Below are 21989 nucleotides of genomic sequence, written 5' to 3' on the forward strand. Positions count from 1 at the left end.
TTCAGGACTGCCATCATGCATGGTAGCTAATCTACCTATCTGTTGATTGTTGTTTTGACTGAAATAGAGTTAAATTTGTTTCAGTCATCAAAACTATATACAGTAGTTCCCCATATCTTTGGTTTTGCTTTCTCTGGTCTTGTTACCCACAGTCAACTGAGGATCAGAAGCCAGTGAAACTCCTTCTGATGTGATGTCAGAGGGTCAATATTAGCCTAACACTATGTCACCGTGACTGGGTCATTCCCCTCATGTCACCTCATCATATGGGTGTCACTCTCACAAGGGTGAGTGCAATGCAATAAGATATTTTGTGAGAAAGCCTACTTTTATTACAGTATATTTTATATAATTGTTCTATTTTATTGCTCATTATTGTTATTGATCTCTTAATGTTCCTAATTTATAAATTCAATTTTATTATAAATCTGTATATATAAAAAAAGACATATAGGGTTCAGTTTCATGCCTCTGCTGGGGATCTTGAGGTATATTCCTTAAGGATAAGGGGTGAACTACTGTATATACTTAAAATTAATGTGCAGACCAAATTATACAAATTAAATTGCATAATTAATTTGAGATTTCCAACTTGTTGTTCAGTTGTCAGCCAGGCAAATGATGGCTGAGGTGAGTAATGATGTTGCCTTACTCCACAGTTTTCTACTTGAGCAAAGTAAATCATGGTGGAAAGAGAGAGATAGAGGGGGCAGTGGGTAGGGAAGGAGTAGAAAGGCAAAGGGGAAGTAAGCGAGGAATGGGAAACAAAAGAACTCTGGAGAAGATGATTATACATACCATCAATCATTATTATTGGAGTAAATATTAACATTGTAGATCAAAAGCTAGTGAATTTTCATTAAGGATATAAGACTTTGAAGAAAATAATAAATATGATGTTAAGAAAAATCAGTGAAAAAATGACTTTGAAAAAGAATGTTGGGTGGGGTCTCTGAATTTTGATGGAAGGAAAGCAAGAAAACTGAAAGATGAAGGAGCTTCAGGTAGCTTTGGTGGACATCTGTTTTGTCTCACTGATGAAAAATAAATGCTCTCCAAAGCATCTTTGCTTCTGATCCTGAATATAGACTAGGTCCCCATAGAATCCATCAATTTCTAGGCTTACACACACTCTTGTTAAGATATGTGTATTCAGTTTAAGGCTCTGTTAAGAGGAATGTGGAGAACTTGGCTAACTTTCAGAGGAGAGCAGTAAAAATAGTACCGTGAGAAAAGATTAGGGTTCCAGAATATCAAATCATCTTGCCCAAAAAATAGAAGGCTAATATATGACGTAACTGCCCCTCAAGGATGAGGAGATACTACCCTTCAACTGGAATTCCACTTTCATTTTGGAAAACTCAAAGCAAATAATTTTGTATTACAACTGGACACATTGAGGTTAGACCCTCTTATGGTTAGACTTCTGGAAGCTAATAGTTTGCCCCCCCCAAAAAAAACAAACCCAAAATTCTCCATGTGTCATAAATTTTCTCCAACACAACTTTTAGTTATTTTCCTTGTTTTTATCAGCCAATCACAGATTATATTTTTCCAACCATTCCCGGAACATGCATTATTTTATTAAACAATATCAGAAGTCCAAGATGTTACCTTATTATTATTTATGTTGCGTAGCCTGTATTCTTTAAATATGAGCATTCCTAAGGGCTTGCTTCATGTGTTATGAAATACTCTTGCATTTCTTTGATTTTAACTTGTTCATGTGGAATTTCCTAAAAGGGGTTATTAAAGCAATGCTGGTTCATTCGTTGTTTTCTCAAGTTTGTAAATTTCATGTGAAAAACCTTCACTAAGAGCCACCCCTCCTTAAAATCTTAGTCATGTTCTATCTTCTGTAATAGTATACCTAAAATAGCTGAGCAATGCTGATGTCTTTGTTTACTGATTTTAAGATCATTATGCATACTCTAATGCATAATTATAATTATGCATTCATGATGTTACTTGTGCTGGCTTCACTCAGAAATAGTGTGAAACAGCTAATCTCGAAGCTACAGGCTGTTTCCCATCACTTAGATTCTGATCAGAGCTGTTTGTTGAGTCTTATTGGAAGGCAGACTCTATGTACTCCAGTCCCATGGCTGGACCCTTTATTTTATCATTAGTATCACTCCCTGCCCTTTCTTTTTCTCTCCAAATCTCTGCTTTCAAGACAGGAAAACCACAAGGTAATTTGGTTTTTTCGCTATGTGTAGTCTATCCACAATACTTAAATGAGAGGCTCTCTAAAATTATCCATTTTATTTATAATCCACACATATTATATGTAATAAAAACAGACATAGTGCCATTTCTCATGGTTGAGACTTTACTATCAACTGACTTTTCACTGAGTTTACTTTAGTGTGGCTTAAACTGACCTAGTGCGAAACTACCAACCTTCCTTCCGTGTGTTCTAGAGTAGTATGAATTTGGCCTAAGAGGAAGTTTGTTTGTGTATCTTGCATGTTGTGCCCTTATTAACAACAACTGCAAAGTATTCATTGCATGCATATGGTAGAAAGGACACTTTCTACAACACTGTAAAGGACAGTAACATTAAAAACAAACAAATGAACACTAGAGTCTTGGTCATTTGAAACTGAAATTTGGGTTAGTCTCTAGTAACACAATGTGGCAATATATGCTCAAGCTCGTGCCTTACCTGGGGGTGCACAGTTTCAAAAGATATGACAGACAGAGCCATAAATAAGTTATCGTGCTCTGCATAATTCGGTAGGCAGAGCAAACTCTGAGTTTGTAGTTTAACCTTTCCTTCCTTGTAGAGTTAAATTAGGGAAAATTCTACCCCACTGTGAATTGGTGACATTGTTTTGTGATTCTCAAACTTAAAGGGAGATGAGCCCCATCAAAGAGTATGCATGGAAGTAAATGTATTTGTTAAAGGGATTCTGTCTTTGCTTCTAGAGGATGGAGCACCATTGTGTCATTTCATTAATATATTTATAGCCACTGTGCTTATTTAAATTTTTATATGTATAATGACACCATGAATTTGTTTTTGACATAAAGGAAGGAGAGCATAGAGTTTAAAAGGTTGAGTAGCGTTAGACAAATCTGTTCGCAAGTTTCTTCCATTTAGAGTACAAGAAGTTCTAGAACCAGAAGGTACCCTATGAGTCCTGGAGTCCTGGTCTTTTCCTTTATTAAGGAAGAAACTTGTTCAGGGAAGTAATATATTTCGACCAAGGTAATCCAACCACACAGAGATAAAGCTTAAACCTAAATTTAGTGAATTCATAGGTCATTTTTGAAAATATACCTAACTAGCATACCAGCATGAAATAGAAATTACAAAAGAAAAGGTCATGGACTTTGTAATCATGAGAGATTTGGCTTTGGCTTTAGTTTGGTTGTCTTTGACAAGTGAGACAACATATTTAAAATTTGAAATAAAAACTTTAAATTATAGTAGTTACATTAAGGCTTTATTCCAGCACATGGTATGAGAAAAGTTTGCATTATTTAAAATTTTTGAACTAGCTCAGGAATTCCCAATTTAGAATCAAGTCTAGATCCTTTTCAGATTATTTCCCAGATGCCCTAGAAGCAAGTGTTTAGACTTTGTAGGTACTAGTAAAAACAATAGGTAGAAAATTTGGAGTAGTTTCAACAGAATAAGTTATTTTATAATCAATATGTAAGGCTTTTTATCATAGAAGGTAAGATTTTATTCAACTAACTTTAAGTTGCCATAAAAATCTTTTATTTGTGCTACTAGTAGTATGGTTGTCTCCCCACTAGCCCATTTATTGAGTATTTAAAAAGTAAAAAGATTGGCCAAAATAGTAAATTCTCTTATATATTTATAGCATGCTACGTTGATCATTCTGTTGATGTCTGGATAGAATAAATTAAATAGGCACAAAACTTTTCAAAGATAAAATTTTTCTCCATTTCCCCAAATCAGTGTACATAATGATTATAAATCCACACTTACTGTTTGCCAGGTACCAGGGTCAGTGACTTATATTAATTTATCTCACATCACATCAGTCCCAAGAGGCTGTTATTATTCTCATTTTACAGATGGGGAAACTGATGCACAGAGAAGTAGAGTTTACTGACCAAGATCATACCATAGATGAGTAGCAAATGTTGGATTTCAACTTAAGCAATCTGACTCTAAAACTCATGCTTTTAGCCACTGTGTTAACTGCCTCTTAAGTCTGTAGTATATGAACTGAGGTTTCTGCTGCTTTTCCTCATTGTGCTTATCACAGAGAAGAAAAATACTGTATGTCATAAATATAATTTGAATCACACCTGAACTGTTTGGTTTCAGACCCACTGAATCAAAGGAACTACCTTTTTTCCACCTCTGCACTGTTTCTCCCCAATGCTTTTTAGCGAGGCTCCTTTTTGATTTCCCAGTTTGACCTTGACCTTTTATTGGCAGGTGAAACTGCTCTATGTTTTTTGGTTGTTTTTTTTTTTTTCAGTCTCCCTGTTAGCAAGCCAGTGTAAGCTGGGGACATGTTAACTAAACTCAAACTAACTAAATTCTTCTTTTAGTAGAGGTTTCCCCCTGCCCCCATCAGGGCACCAAGACTATACAATGCAGTTTGGGTTCCTTAAGCAGCTCCATGTAGAGGTTCTGAAGAGTCGAACTGACCAATCAGACACAAAGGCTTGGCTGGATCTTGCTCCTCAGTGTATATGTTAGTGCCTCACTGTGAGGTACTGTGATGAGGCTCAACTCTGTCTGTTGACCAGTTGGGCACCAAGAGAATCCATTATTCATTTGTTCTTGGATAATCAGTACGGAATAGGGTGAATTTTAGCCTACAGACACCTTGGATCTCATCATGAATTCTGCTTATGATTGAAAATACCTTTAGAGGCTATTTTTTTTTATCCATTGTTAACCTATAAACATTTCTACAGCTATAAAAATGCCTGTAGTCATAAAAATAAAAAAATTAAAAGTATTGCCTATTTTTCAATATTTTTAAGAGCACTAACTAGGCTATGTTCAGTTCTGTTCCACTTATACCCACTTTGATGCCTGATATTGGTATTTAGTATCTCAACTATGCTTTCAAGACCCAAAAACTGTGCAAATGTGAGAAATAATTCACTACAAACCTATAAATTTCACAGCTCGAAAAATCCTGAAGGTTATTAACAAGGCACCATGCAATTAGCTTATACAAAGTGCAGCTAGGAATCATGCATAATGTAAAACAGAAACTGCTAACCACTGGCTCATGGAAGATCATTTAAGCTAGTTTTATGGACATAAAGAATTGATATTTAACGCAATTCCTAATAAGATTCTTCTTGCTTTAACACCATGGAAAGAATTTAGTTTCTCACAGATTTACTAAGAGAAAAATAGAAAACAGTTCATGGTTAAGGCAGTTTCCAGCAATGTGAATTTGAACAAGTTGTTTAGTATTTTACAGTCTCAGTTTTTACCTATCCAAAATGGATGTAACAGTGGGATTGTGAAAATTAGTTCAAAAAGTAATTCAGCATCTAGAATTTTAGCATAGTTAATATTTAATGAAATGTTAGAAATCACATATTAGGGAAATGTGTCACTTTTTTCCCACCCAGCCCAAATTCTTGTTTTACTGAGAATTTTACATTTTGATGGACACAATTTTTTATATTATTAGTAATTTTTTAAAGATTTTATTGTTAAGTAATCTCTATACTCAACATGGGGCTTGAATTTACAACCCCAAGATCAAGAGGTGCATGCTCTCTGAATTAAGCCAGCCAGGCACCACGGAAACAAATTTCTTTAGGAGTATTAGAAACATAAGCCAAACACTTGCATACAGTAACATATCTGGTACTGCTTTAAACTCATTATATATATTAACTCATTTAATCCTCAAAATAATCCTATAACATAAATACTTGCTCCTATTTTACTCATTTTAGAAATGAAGAAACAGAATAGTTAAGTAACTTACCTTAGGTCATACAGCACCTGGATGGAGATGTGGTGCAAACTCAGCGGGGCACCCAAGGGTAACTTCTAAAATTTGACTATTAATAAGGCATATTATTTGTGATAATTAGTATATACTTAAAATAGTATGTACATAGTTTATCTTGACTACATTTTGCTAAATATTTCAATTTTTGTGACATTTTAATGTTTTTATATACTTTATTTCATAGTAATAACAATTAAATGAATGTATAGTAAACTGATGTTGGTATAGGTACATGGTTTAAATCAAACTATAAGTAATAAAAAATTTTATAATTGGGTTTTAGATATAATTATTAAAATGTAAGCTCTATTTTATGGATTTTCAGTGTATACTGGAGAAAGCCTCAGTATTTTTAACTTTAAAATTAAAGTGTAATCCTAGGAGTTTCTGGGTGGCTTGGTCATTTGAGCATCTGACTCTTGATTTTGGCTCACGTCATGATCCCATGGTCTTGGGATCAAGCCCTGTGTCAGGCACTACACTGAGCATGGAGCTAAGTGAAACCTAAATATTCATGAAGATCCTTTAAAATTAGTCTATTAGCCACTTCTCATCTACTACTACACTGTCATTTGGTCATGGACCATAAAATATATATTGAGATTTCCAAATGTATTTATCATATACTTGAAATATCATGAGATTGATTATAAATATTGATTTAAATAATCTATGTGTATGTCATTTAGGTATTTTTATTATCAATATACTGTGAGCATCTAGAGGAAAGGTAACTTCCATCATGCTGTTTCTAAGAGTTTTATATGCAGTAGATACTTAATAAATATCTATTTAATAAATAATGAATGTACCTGATTTCTAGTAAAGTAAAAAGTGATTATTTTAAAAGCAGAATAACCTAAATAAGTCTCCCAAAATAGAAATGGCATAAAGAAATCCAAAAATAGCCAAACTATGGAAAGAGCCCAAATGTCTATCAACTGATGAATGAATAAAGGAGATGTGGGTATGATACCCACCATACTCACAGATATATGTACATATGTGTGGAATATTACTCAGCCATCAAAAATAATGATATCTTGCCATTTGCAACAAAGTGGATAGAGCTGGAATGTGTATTATGCTAAGTGAAATAAGTCGGTCAGATAAAGATAAATACCACATGATTTCACTCCTCTGGAATTTAAGAAACAAAACAGATGAACACAGGGGAAGAAAGAAGAAAAGGGAGAGAGGGAGGCAGACAATAAGAGACTCCTAAATCTAGAGAATAAACTAAGGTTTGTTGAAGGAAAAGTATATGTGGGATGGGCTAAATGGGTGATGGGTACTAAGGAGGGCTCTTGTTGCGTTGAGTACTGGGTGTTGTGTGTAAGTGATGAGTCACTAAATTCTACTCCTAAAACCAATATTGCACTATGTTAACTAACTAAAATTTAAGTAACCTGAAACATACAATCAAAAATAATGCTGATCACTCACTACTAATTAGAATAAATTTATACATACGGTTACATCTTTTATGTGGCAAAAACCACATCTGGACAATGTAAACCACCATGGTCCAACCTTTAATATCATGTACATGCAACAAAATGCAGAATTTAACTCCTAGTATTGCACTCAACCATTAAGTCTTTTTTATTTTTTTAATTTTTTTAAATTTTTAAAATTTATTTTTGAGAGACAGAAAGAGACAGTGCGAGCAGGGGAGGGTCAAAGAGAGAGGGAGATACAGAATTTGAAGCAGGCTCCAGGCTCTGAGCTAGGTGTCAGCACAGAGCCCGATGCAGGGCTTGAACCCACAAACCGTGAGATCATGACCCGAGCTGAAGCTGGACACTTAACCAGCTGAGCCACCCAGGCGCCCTCCATTAAGTCTTTATAGATGTGTGAGTTTGTCATTAATTTTATTTAAGTATTCTTTCTAACAGCCATATTGAAGCTTTTATTCGTATTTCTACTCCTTTGTAAGGAATATGGTTTGAGAAGTTTGTCCAGGGGCAGTGTTAATAAAGGTTTATCTCATCTGGTTCTGCTTTCAGAGAATATTCCTATCATTGCTCCAGACGTACAGGTATATTGAACAAAGGTCCCCTGGATTGGGAGCTTGGAGAGGTGAATCAGTTTTATTTGTTGGCATCTTTTTCTCTGTGCTTTCCTCCATGGAAAACAAAGCAGCATGCCTCTGGAAGGGAAGGCCACTCAGTGAGTTGGGCACTCGGCTTTTATTCTCTGGAAGTACAGAATTGGTATGGTCTGTCTGCATCTGTTGGTCTGGAGAAAAATATTGCAAACTACTCTCATGGTCAGAGACTTACTTTACATACTTAATTTAAGTGTTTGCAATATTCCTGTTATTAAAGTGTCTCACAGATTAGATGAGCTCTGTTCCACTCCTCTTCAGCACCTTCACACTTCCGCTAACCAGACTGCCACGCTTTTAAGCTTTGGCACCCAACTTTAAATACTTTGTCTCCTAAAAAATCTGCTTTCCCAAAAGGTGCTCTATACATCACAACACCTACTATATGGTTTAACAATGCCATCATTTGGCTTTTATCTCCTTGGAAACACCTTTTTCATTCCTAGTCTTCACTTGATGTTAGACTCTTAACATCAGTTATAAATCGCTGGTATATTTTAAGTTCAAGATATAAGTGAGTTCTATGTTGTCACTCATAGGTCTAATAGGAGAAACCTAATAGGAGACCATGGGAAGGGCGGGGAAGAGTTGGGGAGAGGGAGTGAGGCAAATCATGAGACACTTTTGAATGCTGAGAACAAACTGAGGGCTGAAGAGGGAGGGGGGGTAGGGAAAGGGGGGTGATGGTCATGCAGAGGGGCACTTGTGGGGAAGAGCACTGGGTGTTATATGGAAACCAAGTTGGTAATAAACTATATAAAAAATAAAGATATAGATGAGTTCTTAATAATGTGTGGTTATAGAGGCAAATAAAGGTACCAATCAGGAAGACAAAACATGTATATAAAAGGGAAAAAAACCCTCCACATTTGGTTTTAAAATTTACTCTATTGTTAATATCAGGATTGCCCTTTTTCTTTGGAGGGGAAAAGCTGATATTAAGATTGGCTAAAATGGTAATAAGGAAACAGTCTAAAAGGTGTCCAAAAGATTCATTACATAGTGCCGTGGATTAATTCATGAGGGACAGACATATCTCAGTATCTGAGGATGACTTTGTGAAGGATGTAGCTTTCCCTTTCTTCCACAGAATGCCGTGGGATAAATCTCAAAAAGAGACTGCTGAATAGAATTGACCACTATTTTTTTATGTGTAAATAGGTCATTGATAGTTGAATGTGTGTGTGTGCGTATATATATATATCTCCAATACACTCCATATAACCCTTCATACTAACATCTTCATTTTGACCATACCACTTTCTCTGACCCAACCGTTTTCCTTGGTATTAATATTTCAAGGTAAAATACAATAGGTGGCTTTATTTACTGCATCACCAATTAAAAAATAGTAGAGTTTTCTTAAGTCAGTGTAAGCCCAGTGTGTTGAATTTTCATAAATATCTTCACACTCAAGATTTGAGTTTAGACTTGACAAAAATCCCATAGTAGGAGGTCTTACGATGTTATTGTCAAGCTGGAAGTTCATATGAGATCATCTTATAAAGCAGAAAGATGAGACCATGAGAGGTTAAATGATTGGCCCCAAGTCACAGAGCTGGGATCATGGCTTTCTGGGTCCCTACTCCCCACCACAGGTTTACGTGAAAGGGGGATACTCGAGAGCAATTTACTTTTTCCTTCCCAAGACTTCGGTGCTGACACTCTTTTGCACATTGCACTAGGTGCAAGCCCAGAATTTCTGCCAGGAGCAAAACAACACTCCTTAAACACTCTGTGACTTTCAGAACTGTATAAAATAAAAGGTTGAAGTTAATGGTTGCCAGCTTGGAGGGAGTAGTTCCTCTTCGGAGCCAAATATATGTGGAGAACAGATGAGACTGTGGGAGTGAGTTGGCAAAAGGGAAAGAGAAATGAATCTATTCTTTTTTTTTTTAAATGAAAGTATAATAAATATCTGGATAACTTAGTTGTTTGTTATTCCTCTACAGATTCTTCCCATTTGAAAAATGAAATATCTCTCACGTGTGTATTCCTAAACAATATTTTTATAGTATTTTTCTATCATGAAATAATCTTTTTTTTTGGAAGAACTTATATTAATGACCTGGATATATGGAACCATTTGTGTTCACTTTCTTAAAAGATCATTATTTCTTATACTGAAAATTCTATCTTTAATCAGTGACTCATGTTGTGATAATGGGTTTCCAGTTTTGAGAACTAAAGGCAAATACACCTCAGAGATAATGATTATTTAAATTTCTAGTTCTTAGAGATAAAACTGTTTTTGACATAAGGAGTATGGATGGATATAGTAGCCAAGAATTCTATCATTTTATTTCACACTCATTTTGTTTTTGAAAAGTCTTTTATCGTGTTTGAGATCCCACATACCACAGTGATCTTAAAGACGTTTGTTAGCAGAGTTCTCTGGAATTTCACTCTCATGCTGTCCTTAAAGGGTATTTTGTGGAACTCTGCTCAAGAGAAATGCTATTCTAATGAAACCTTCTTGGTATTTCCATTCATAAATCTATTCTCTGCCTAATGGTATATAGTGTAGTGGTCTTTCATAGAGCACATCATGGGCGCCTTTCCAATTTATACATTTGATGTATTTTCTAATTTAAGGCTATTCTTAATTTATTTGAACTTGAGTTTAAAAATGTGTCTAGCACATCCAATCTTTTTCAAGCAATGGAAACTTGATTATCTTTTACTAAATTGGCTTTTGTTGTTTCCTAAACAATTACTATAGATAAAATAGTTGGTATGAGTTTGAATGTCCCTGAAGTTACTTCTTAATTCTTTTAAGTTTTTATGTATTCATTCATTCATTCATTCATTCAAGTAGTCTCTATATCCAATGTGGGGCTCGAGCTCATGACGCCAAGATCAAGAGTTTCATGCTCTTCTGACTGAGCCAGCCAGGTACCCCTGTTATTGCCTGAAATCTGTTTGTATCTCTGTTTCTCTCCCTCTCATTTTTAGACACAGTAAATAAAAGGAAGGTGGCACACTTACTCAAGGGACATCCCAGTGTAGTTCAGTGGCCATTTTATTATGTTTTAAATGGAAGCACATGGTTTTCATGAAAACGCTTGAAAAACCTAGTCATGTCTGAATGATGTCTGGCATTAACTAGTCATGGAGAATATTTAGGTGTTATTGCTGAGAAATCTGTTTTTATGTCATCACACAGATAATGCTGACCCTTCAAGACCACATGGAATAGAGTTATTCTGTTTATGTAGTCTAAAGTGATACTTTTTAAAGAAAAAAAAATTATTGGTCTGAGCAAGATCAAGCTCAGACATTTCACAGGGTGTCCTGTCTAACTTTTAAAGGATGTTTACTAAAGGCCACAGGTTTAGTAGGTGGAAATCTTTATTCTAAAAGTCCAGTTTTTAAATACTTTATTTTTTAAATAAATCTCCACCCAACATGAGGCTCAAACTCACAGCCCCATGATCAAGAGTTGCATTCTCCACCAACTGAGCCATCTAGGCACCCCCCTTGTAAAAGTTTCATAGTTCCAGTCAAATCAGTGATGTTGACACTACATGTCATGCACAGAACTACTGAAAACACAATTGTGTAGGGTCTTGTGTTATTACTTGGCATTTCTCCCCACTCTTGGGAGTAATTATGCTCCCATAGGATAGACTGTTTGTGGAGGGAATTTTTAAATTCAAGCTCACTGTCACTAGAAACTTCATACAGTTAAAGGAAGAGTGATATAATGTTTTTGTGACTGTCAGATTGTGTTTAAATTTAATTCCAGTGCGGAGAACTGCTTGGATATATTAACTGAAACTTTTACTGTGTAGTAAGTACAAGGTCAAATCACATACAGTACCATTTTTTCATTTAGATGTAGGCAATAATTCAGTTGGGGGAGATTGGCTTTTTTTCTGGTTCTAAATCTAATGTCTACAGTAATTTGGAAAATTTTCTATGCCTACTATTAAATATGTTTTTATAGCTGGAGAGAATAGAAACAGCTATTAATTTTGTCAACTAGGCTTCAGCCCTTTTCTCCTATTGCCCAGTTAAGGAATCAACACAGCGAGAGCATTTTTATCTACATCAAACTACATCTCATGGCATTGGCTTGAGATTTCCTAATGAGATTTTGTTATATTTCCCAAACGAGGCCAATTGTTCCATCAAGTGACACTTCTCGTTCTTTTAAAAGGCTGTAAAGTCAGGCTTTTTTCATAGGTCATATTTTCCTAAGACTTTTAGCTCTTCCTAAGCCTCATTTTTGGAAATCTTCAACAAATATTTCCAGCAAAATTTGGAATCCCTAAGACAGCATTATGTCACCAGTTTCTTGGGTTAGAATTATCCTCTGTTCTTTACCTTTGGGCTGTCTACTTTTATCTCCATTAACCTTTTGGCTTGAGTATAAACATTTATTGAAGGCTACCTCCTTTGTCGGTCCAGTAACTCCAAAGGTTAGTGAGAAGTGGATGCTAGTCTGACCTCTTTTATCCACATTAGATGATTCTAATTATTCCTAAGAAATGACACTTTTGACCCATTTTGTCCTTGTCAAGTTTGTCTCGTTGTAGGCTGTCGAAGCATGAAACTCTGGGTTCAAACAGTGTACAGGAGTGCACATTTTTCTAACTTATGATGTGGAGCATCAAAAGTACACACTATTTCTTTTTCTTTTCAAAGCATGCCAGTTTAACTGAAACTCAGGGCTCCTGTTATGTACCTTGAATTGATTTATTACTGAAAGGGACCGCCTAGATATAAAGCGCAAACTTTGACCTGTAAACACCCATGGGTTATTGAATACAAAAAAAAAAATGGAAAAAAATGTTGCATAAGTGAGAATAAGCTAGGTTTTGCTGAGATTGCAAGCAACTCTAATATCACAATGGCGTTTTACATAAAAAACAAAACTTTCTTTTCTTATCCCCCTACGTGGCCATTGTGATTGCCAAGGCCTCCTCGGTGCATCCTCCCAGGGTCACGGCAGCAAAAGCAGGGTGTGGTAGTGAGACCACTGACTCCTATAGCTTGTGTGGAAGGGACATGAGCCATTTCTTGTTCAATTCTATTGGTCACATGAAGTCGCATGGCCAAACCTGTCTTTAAGAGAGATCTGGAAAGTGGAGAGAGTTGGAAACAATTTATCAAGAGCATGAATGACTACCACCATGTCTAAAGTAGATAATTAGGAGTTTTCCTCTTGACTTTTATGCTAATAACTGTAGACATTACCAGTATCTGAGAAATAAAGGTTTAGTGAATGCTTTTTTGTACACTTTTAGTTCATTTATTCATGTAGCTATTCAGCAGAAGTTTGACATGCATCTACAGTGTACTAAACACTGTGCTGGTTGCTTTAGACAACTAATTTTGAGATAGGAACTATTATCTCTGTTTAACAGATGTGTAATCTGAAATTCGGGACAGTCAAGTTTAAGTGATTTCCCTGTCGTGGAACCTGCCCATAGCATAAAGTAGGACTCATACCTAGGTCATCCAACTCCAAGAAAAGTATTGTCCTTTCTGTTCTGCCTCAACGATAAAGTCAACAATAGTAAATCATGACATGTTTCAAATACTTAATTGTAGAAGCAGAAATTACTATAGTCACCACTGTGTTTTTTCTTGTACTTTAAGACAAGAACATTAAGTATATCTAATAATTAAGAAATGACAAGGTAGGTTTGATATTATTCGAACTAAGAAGCTCTTTCACACTTTTTGAGTACATTTGATAAGGAACTTAAAGGTTTTTTTTTTCAACTGTAAATCGGGACATATGAATCCCTTTGGGGTTCTCTATTGCTGCTGAAACAAATTACCACAAATTTAGTGGCTTAAAATAACATAATTTTATTATCAGTTCTGTAGGTGAGGGGTCCAATGTGGATCTCATTAGACTAAAATCAAGGTAGAATGCATTCCATTCTGAAGGTTCTAGGGGAGAATACCTTTCCCACTAGTCAAGCTGGTGGCAGAATTTGGATCCTTGAGGTTACAAAACTGAGGTCCCTGTGTCCTTGCTTCCTGAAACTGAGAGTTCTCCCAGGTTCTAGACTCCACTGTGTTCCTTCCTTTATAACTTCAGTATGGCACCATCAACGGCAGCAAAGCAGGCGGAGTCTTTTTGACCCACTGTTCTGCCTTTCTTTTCTGTTTTTAAGAACTCAGGTGTTTAGACTGAGCCTATCCAGACAATCTAGGATACTTCCACTGTTTCAGTCCTAAACTTTAATCACTTCTTTAAAATCCTCTTTCCCAAGTACGGTAACATATTGACAGGTTCCAGAGAATTGGGGCATGGACAACACTTATATCCACTCTCATTCCCAACATATTGTGCCAACTGTATGCTCTGTAGAATGATAATAAATATCATGACCTTACTTTCTTCATTTGTGAAATTAGGGAATTAAACTCATTGAACTTTGAAGTTGCTTCCAGTTCTTAACATTCCAGACTTGTATGAGTCCTTATGATAGAGAGAGACCTGGGAAAGGGAACCTAATGATCAATGTGGATATTATTGTTATTTTCTATTCATGGGTTTTGCTGGAGTGTAGATTTCATATAATCCTGGCTAACTCCTTCCTTCTCACACTTGGTAATCTTCTTTGAAGTCAGTCAATCTCTACGAAAGTTGACTTCTTCAGAAAGAAATTGACTTATCTCCTCAAAACTGTAATAACTGGTCCCTTGAGATTTTTTATCTACTTATTATTTACTTTACAACTTTGGTATAGCTTTCAGCAAGACTTAGCTACATTTTTTGCTTTTTCTTTATTGATTTAGAGTAAAAGAAATTGTTTTTCCTTCAATTCAGTTTCTTAATAAGTTAGATTCTGCCTATTCCCAGGTATAATAAAGGTTTCCAAAGTTTTAAAAGATATAATGCCTAATTTATTATTAGGAAAGATATTAACTAACTATTTTTATTTGCACCATGAAATTAATTCCTTTAAATCTTAATTTGCTTATGGACTAAATGGAAAAAAAATGTTAATACCTAAGCCCTAGAGTTTAAAAATCAAAAAAAGATAATCGAAGGGAAATGAAGTACCTAACACTTAGAGTTCAATAGATGTAAAGCAGCAATATGATTGTAACAGAAGTAGTAGTAGGGATGGGGGTGGATAAGTCGTTGCAGTTTGCCAAGGAATTTCTGGTTTAAATGCTGAAAAATCCAGCATCCTGGGGAACCCTTCAGTCTCAGGAAAACCCAAATGTTTGGTCACCCCAGGAGTTGTAGTGTCTGCAGACAGCTAGAAATAGATATGATGTCTTCCTTTTACCAGCTCTTTGAGCTAATGAAGTCTTTGAGTTGCAAGTTTTTCTTTCTTATCTGGGAATAGATATGAAGACTAAATAAGTAAGGAAAGTGTCTAACAAAAAAACCTGCATACATAGCGTAAATAGTAGTAACTTTATTCTTTCTGGTTAAACAATCTTTACTGGTTTCCTTTGCTTAGAAATTTAAGCCTAAAAGGTTTTGCCTGGTATGAAAACAACTTCTAAAATAGCTTCTAACCTGCCTTTCCAGACGCATTGCTATTATTCCTTTTCCACCTATCAGTAATGAAAATGATGATGATGATGATGATGATGATGATAGCTAATGCTTATCTAGTGCTTTCTCCATATCAAGAATGGCTCTAAAGACTTCATAAGAACTCAAAACCAAAGAATCCCAGAACTACTCATCGTTGCCTGTACTCATGACTCATACTGCTCAGACGTTGCCCATGTACCACCAATTACAAAGGTTCCCCATTTATCCTTTAAGATCCTGTCTAAATGTCACTCCCTTTATGATATCATCCCAGAATCCACAGGACAGAAATTTTTCTCTTGCCCTGCATTAATCCCAAAACAATTTATGCATGACATTTTGCTCCTTACTGTGCTACTTTCTGCATTATATTCAACTTTTTCTTATGTATCTGTGTCTTTCACCAAGAAGTAAGATGTCTTAATATTATTAGCACCAAAAACACAGGACCAGGGGATGGAGGTGGTTTATATATTCATAAAATGATTGGAAGATTATAGTATCAGCAAATCAATTGATTTACTTTACAGTAAAATATTCCCTAAAGAATTTAAATATCTATTTTTCATATTATCTGTGGAAAATTGTGAAAGTAGATTTACTGTGTGTAAAATTATGTGGCTTTAAGAACTATGGAGTATAAAGATGAAATAAAAAGCATGTCTTTCCCACGAAATAAGAGTACAGTAGAAATGGGGGGGGGGGGCTCCTGTGTTGAAATCTGTTATTTAAAACCAGAAGAAAGCAGATGTCACAAAGAAGATCACAGAATCTCCTACACAATGAAGGTCTATGGTGGACCCTCTCTTATCACTTGTTCTGCTTACTGCCTGGTGACCTGCTGAGCCTGATCTATGGGTTTACCTGTTTCTCTGTAAGTAAAAGGAGCTGACATATGCATAATTAAGACCTACTATTAATTGGATATGGGTCATTATCATTTCAGATTGACAAGGCCTACTTATCCTCAATTCTGTTTTCAAGTGTAAGTAAATAAAAATGGTTACTCACTGATAACCATACACATAATTTGATCACATTTTTGCCTGTATTGTTAAAAAAATATTATAACATAAAATTACTACTTTCCTACAGGGCTTTCAGATAATCATCCTTGAAGACTATACTTCAGGGATAATTTCTATAATTTGTTGCTAGAGAAGTTTCTCAGAATGTGTAGAGCACCAGATCAACGTTTTTAATCATTGTCCTTGCCAAATATTAAGATTTACAGTTGAAAAGTGAACAATTAAGAAGTATAGTTGAAAAGTGAACAATTTAAAAGGAATCAAAGAACGAATATGAAAGATCAGAATGCTAGTATCTGTTACAATTGATCTGGTTTACCATCTCTTAATATTTGAAATATTTCCTCAGACTTTTTAAAAAATTTACCCATGATGCTTGATTTTTTCATCCGTATATTTTACAGTAGTTTTGCCTCATAAAATGTAACTGATACTTCAAGAAATGGGTTAACATTCATCTTATGCCTAGTCGTCAATATGGGTTTGCAGCTAACAATAGATCCGTGTCTCAGGCACTATCATTGTTGCCATTCAGCAGGGCGCAGTGGGTTTTCCAGATTCCTGAGGGATTTGGAATGACCAGATTACATGGAACTCCTCGAGTGAATACTTATTAATGCCAATTTGGGAAATTTGCGGCACTCTCCCAGAATGAGCCACGATCTCTGTGGCAGGATCATATCTAGGTGAAGATTCAGTTCAAACATTACCTTGAGACCCTGCATTGTACTCTGGGTTTTATGATATTTGATATACAGACATGGTCTAGTGGCTGATAAAAGTCTGACTGTGACTCATCGGGAAACAACACTCTTGCTGAGGCTCACTTGTTTCCTCCCCAGTTTATTTCCTGCCGTGTTTAATGTAATTACAGACAAATAATTTGGGTGCCAAAACGCCTAAAATGATAAACCTTCTGAGCCTTATGTTGAAACTGTACAAGTGGAAATATTTTGTTCGAACTAGGGCGGACGTCTCCCTGCTCCGTGCTTCTCAGAGCAGGTATGTCGTGCTTTAGTTGCTCTGCATCTGAATTTATTCACGATTCGTCTTTTATACTCTTCCTGGAGACAATGGATGGTGAATCATTAGCATTATTATTATTTCAGTTACAGTCAGACTACATATCCACACTTAGCAAAGGTGGTTGGGTAGATTTCATTATTCATTCAAAATAAATTCCGTCTCTAATAAAAATGTTGCTCAGGATAGAGCTTTGAAATGGATCCTGATTCTTTGAATTCTTTCCTGTCTGTTTCAGGAAATAGTGAGATCCTGTTGATAGTAAAGTACAATGTGTCTAAAGTTCACTTCTAAACACTCTGCTCTTTGCAATGAAAGTCATCTGCATTCTCTTTATAATTCAGAGCCGCAAGAGATCTGTCTAATCTTGGAGATCTGATCCAGTATCATTTAGGGAAAAAAAAATCCTTGATAATAATTCTACCATTCAGATTAGTGAAAGCAGTAAAGTCTTACAGCTTCTGTCATCTTAAAAAGATATTATGAGACAGGGGAATAAGGACTCAGATTATGGTTTGGGAGATTTAGTTGTTTGTAAAAATAAAATGATTAGTACATTTATTATTCAAGTTTTTAATCAACAAGAGCAAATGGCATCTGTCTGTTATCATTCTTTTTACAGAAGACAAAGGCTCAGGTCCCAATGGTGCTGACTGCTGGTCCCAAGTGGCTACTGGATGTGACTTGGCAAGGAGTAGAAGACAACAAAAACAACTGCATTGTGTACAGCAAAGGTAAATGCAAGAATCATTTCCCTCTCTGTTTGGAGTTTTGGAACCTGAGCATTGAAGTGAACAGGGATGAGAATGCAAAGTGAAATCTGATCCCCTCTCTTCCTTTTTTCCTCCTGAATGTCTCAAACCTGTCTTGTCCGCAAAGCCTCCTGGGCTTTTTCTGTACAAAATACGACAGCAAGTGTTATACCATTAATTACTCAGCACTGCACACATTTACCTAACCCTGTCTTTGAGTTGTGTGACTGGCGCCTTCCTTGCTGTTAGCTTTATTGATAGCCAGTTTGATGAAATCCCAGGTTCCTCTCTCTTAGACATTATCTACAAGAAAGCAAATTCCTTTTGCAACTTAGCAATTCGCATCAAGGTGCACGCTCAAGGAGGCGCTGCATTCTTGCCACTGTCTTGAAATCACTCATGATGAGGATAGCTGAAAATGAAACCATAGCAAAGACGGAGAATTTTTCCCCATGTGATTTCTAAAGGGCAGGAGGCGGGCAGAAAGAGGAAGCCGATGGCTTGCAGAGCTTTGCCTTTGATTTGCTCAGTGTGGCATCAGCCCAGACTGCTGTCACATAGCTACACCCTGGCTACAAAGGAACCCACGTTCAGTGATGGCACTCCCCAACACAGGCCCCTCTTCGTGTGTGGTGTGGTTTGGGGCACATTTCTCCACCTTCAGGTTGTGGGCCCCAGCTCTGTACTCTTACAGTGAAATCCCTAATCTTGCTTCTTCGTAAATATTGCAAAACCTTGGGCTTCTCATGTTTAATTTCTTTTAGCATTCTTTTTTAACCAAATAGACCTACTGAGATCAAAGATTTATTTGCACAGTGAACCTAGAAACCATAAAAGCGTACAAGGGAACGAGCAAGTAAGCACCCCTATCAATATATTAACATATAAAACACTAATCATAACATCAAAGACTCTTAAAAACTTGCTAGAAACAATTACAACTTGTTTCTATAATCATTACAATTTGTACACTTATAAGAGGATTGCCTTTAAACTACCATACGCCTTTGAAAGTTGAAACACCGGAAAGAGGGAATTTGTGAGCTAAAAAAGCAATCTGTGCACCAGGATCTGATTATATTCATTTTCCCTCTATAATTGCTAGTCCCAAACCCACTCATTTTCTAACCTGAAATACCTGTGGTATGCTGGTGGGAGCTTTTAGCTGGATGGGAAGTGAGACTTTCCCAGGGTGTGTCAGCATGATCTCTCAAAGTGGAAGGAAATGGTATCCAGCTTACCACTGCCCACGTTCAGAGTGCAGAAATACAAAAGTGGCCTTGGAACATAGGCTTAATCACGAGGAATAACTGTTAGTCGTACAATGTCTTATCCTGCGACAGCCGTGTGATATGGAGGAACCAAGAGAGTAGCTGTTCTCTTGTCATAATCCAAGTCCACTGCATTTTTAAATCAGCCATTCTTTTGGGAGCAGTGATTATTATTTTGCTATGTAAGAAATATGGCAAAATTGCAATGCTGTGTTCAGGGGAGTACTTCAACCCGAACATGTTTATGTGTTTGTGTTATCGTTGGCAGTAAATAATTTAGAGCAATTTATAGACAGTTCCTCATTAACTCATAAAGCAGGCCTTGAGCCCAACTATGTGCTGCCCTTGTACGTGGTTACTCAGCACCCCTGAATGCTCTCTGTGGTGCTTCCAGACCAGTTATGTGCGCTTCTCTCATTGTTCTTGTTTTATGATCATTATTATATGGGTTCAAGAAAAGAGTAAAAAGTTAAAAGTTAAGGAAAAAAGTAAGAAGTTAGCTATTAACTTTTAGTAAAAGAAAGAAGTAAAATGTTAGCTAGTATTGCCTTCCTTTCCAATCTACTCTGTAAATACCGAGGGCAAGAACTGTGTTCCTTAGTCACCTTTCGATCCTTGGTATGGCATGCTGCTTTTATATAGAAAAAAGTACTCAATAAGTATCAATTGGTTGATGAGATAAACAAAGGATGAGTGGTTGCCAGAAACTGTCAAGGGCATTTCATATGCTCTAATGATGAACCATATGAATCACTGCTATTTAACTGTTCTTAACCTATGAAAGGTAATTTGATATTGTTCAACTTAAGAACGATTGGTATTGTGGTTCAAACAGTGGGCACTACGTTAACGACTGGATAGGCATTATTTCATAGTATCTTCATTTGCAGCCTTTTATGAAGTATTAATATACTACTCCATTTTACAAAAAGTGAAATGGAGAATTAGGTGGATTGAGTAATTTGCCATGGTCATGTAGCTAGTAAGTGGTTGGCATAGGGTCCAAATGTACACTTGTCGGACTCAGGGTCTGAGTTATACACATTAGAATAATTTCTGCATTAGGCTTTCAAAGAGTTTAATAAGATAGTGTGGGGGGTTTATTTTGTATTTGTTTTTTGTTTTGGCTTTTTTTTTTTTTTACATAGTTTGGCATTCTGATTGAGAAAAATAGTATGGCTATTCTTGATTGTGGAGAGCTAATAATGGAGCCAAGTTTGAAACCAGGTCTTGATGATTCCAAACCCTGTACTCCTACTATGTGACTCTTCCCCTTGCCATTATTATATCATGAGTAAATTCTTCCAGATCACTCAGGTATTTATTCCTGAATATCACAAAGATGTATATTATATTATGGCACTCCCTCAGTTGCACTACACAGAACCCCAAGTGCATAAAGAACAAGCCCTATGAGCTAATATTGCCTATTGTGGCCCCTCTTGAAAACTCATAATGCCTGCTGGTATGAATGCTCTGAGAAGTTCTTTAGTAAACCAAAACAAAAGAAAACACCTGTTTCATTCATTGACCATATAAAATGGATAGATAGATTTTGTTTTCTTTTCCTTTCCAATTGACACCCATTGGAATTAGTGTTCTGGGTAACACACTCAAAAACCCTTCTGTAAACTCTGTTCTGATCTCCTAAATGGACTTCAGAAGCTTGATACTAATTCCTGATATACAGATTGCCTTTGCAGGGAGGGAATAGCTCACCCAAAACATATATCAAAGTTCGGTGAATACCTTAATATACGGTGATTGTACCAGGGATCATTTGGGTCATGGAACATATGACCGGTGGGCTCTACATTTGCTGTCTTCATAGGCTGCAGGTATGATAAGTCTCCTTAAAGCAAAAGAGTTTTGTAGCTGGAAGTTTTCAGCAACTTAGATTTAGTAGGTACTGACTTGGGTATCCATAATGTGTGAGGAATTTTTATAATATATATGTTGTTTTCAAGTGATAGAAATTCAAATGAAATTGACTTATGCAAAAAAATAATGAGAATTACAGTGTGTGTGCACCCGTGTGTGTGTGTGTGTGCGTGTGTGTGTGTGTGTGTGTGTGTGTGTGTGTAGGGGTAAGGAGATTCATCTGCTCATAAAACTGAGAGTCTAAGGATGTTCTGGACTGCAGGAACAGCTTAATCCAGTTGCTCAAACTTTGTCCCCAGACTCTCTGGCCTCTGCCTCTTCTTTCTTTCATGGGTTTCGTTTTCAGAAATGCTCTCCTCAAGTAGTGGGAAGCTCCAGACTAATTCTACCAGCACCACACTTCCAGTGAAAACAGAGCTCTCCTGGG

At 36.2% G+C, this 21989-nt stretch overlaps 1 protein-coding gene across 1 annotated transcript in view; it reads left to right on the forward strand.

Moving 5' to 3' along the window:
• ZFPM2 (zinc finger protein, FOG family member 2) overlaps positions 1 to 21989 on the forward strand; it is a 450548-nt gene that overhangs the window by 275541 nt on the left and 153018 nt on the right. The window contains exon 5 of the mRNA XM_029923854.1: positions 18281 to 18392. Coding sequence (XP_029779714.1) covers positions 18281 to 18392 — 112 coding nt within the window. The remainder of the gene's footprint in view (positions 1 to 18280; positions 18393 to 21989) is intronic.

The sequence above is a fragment of the Suricata suricatta genome, chromosome 15, assembly GCF_006229205.1.
Source record: "Suricata suricatta isolate VVHF042 chromosome 15, meerkat_22Aug2017_6uvM2_HiC, whole genome shotgun sequence".
Lineage (NCBI taxonomy): Eukaryota > Metazoa > Chordata > Mammalia > Carnivora > Herpestidae > Suricata > Suricata suricatta.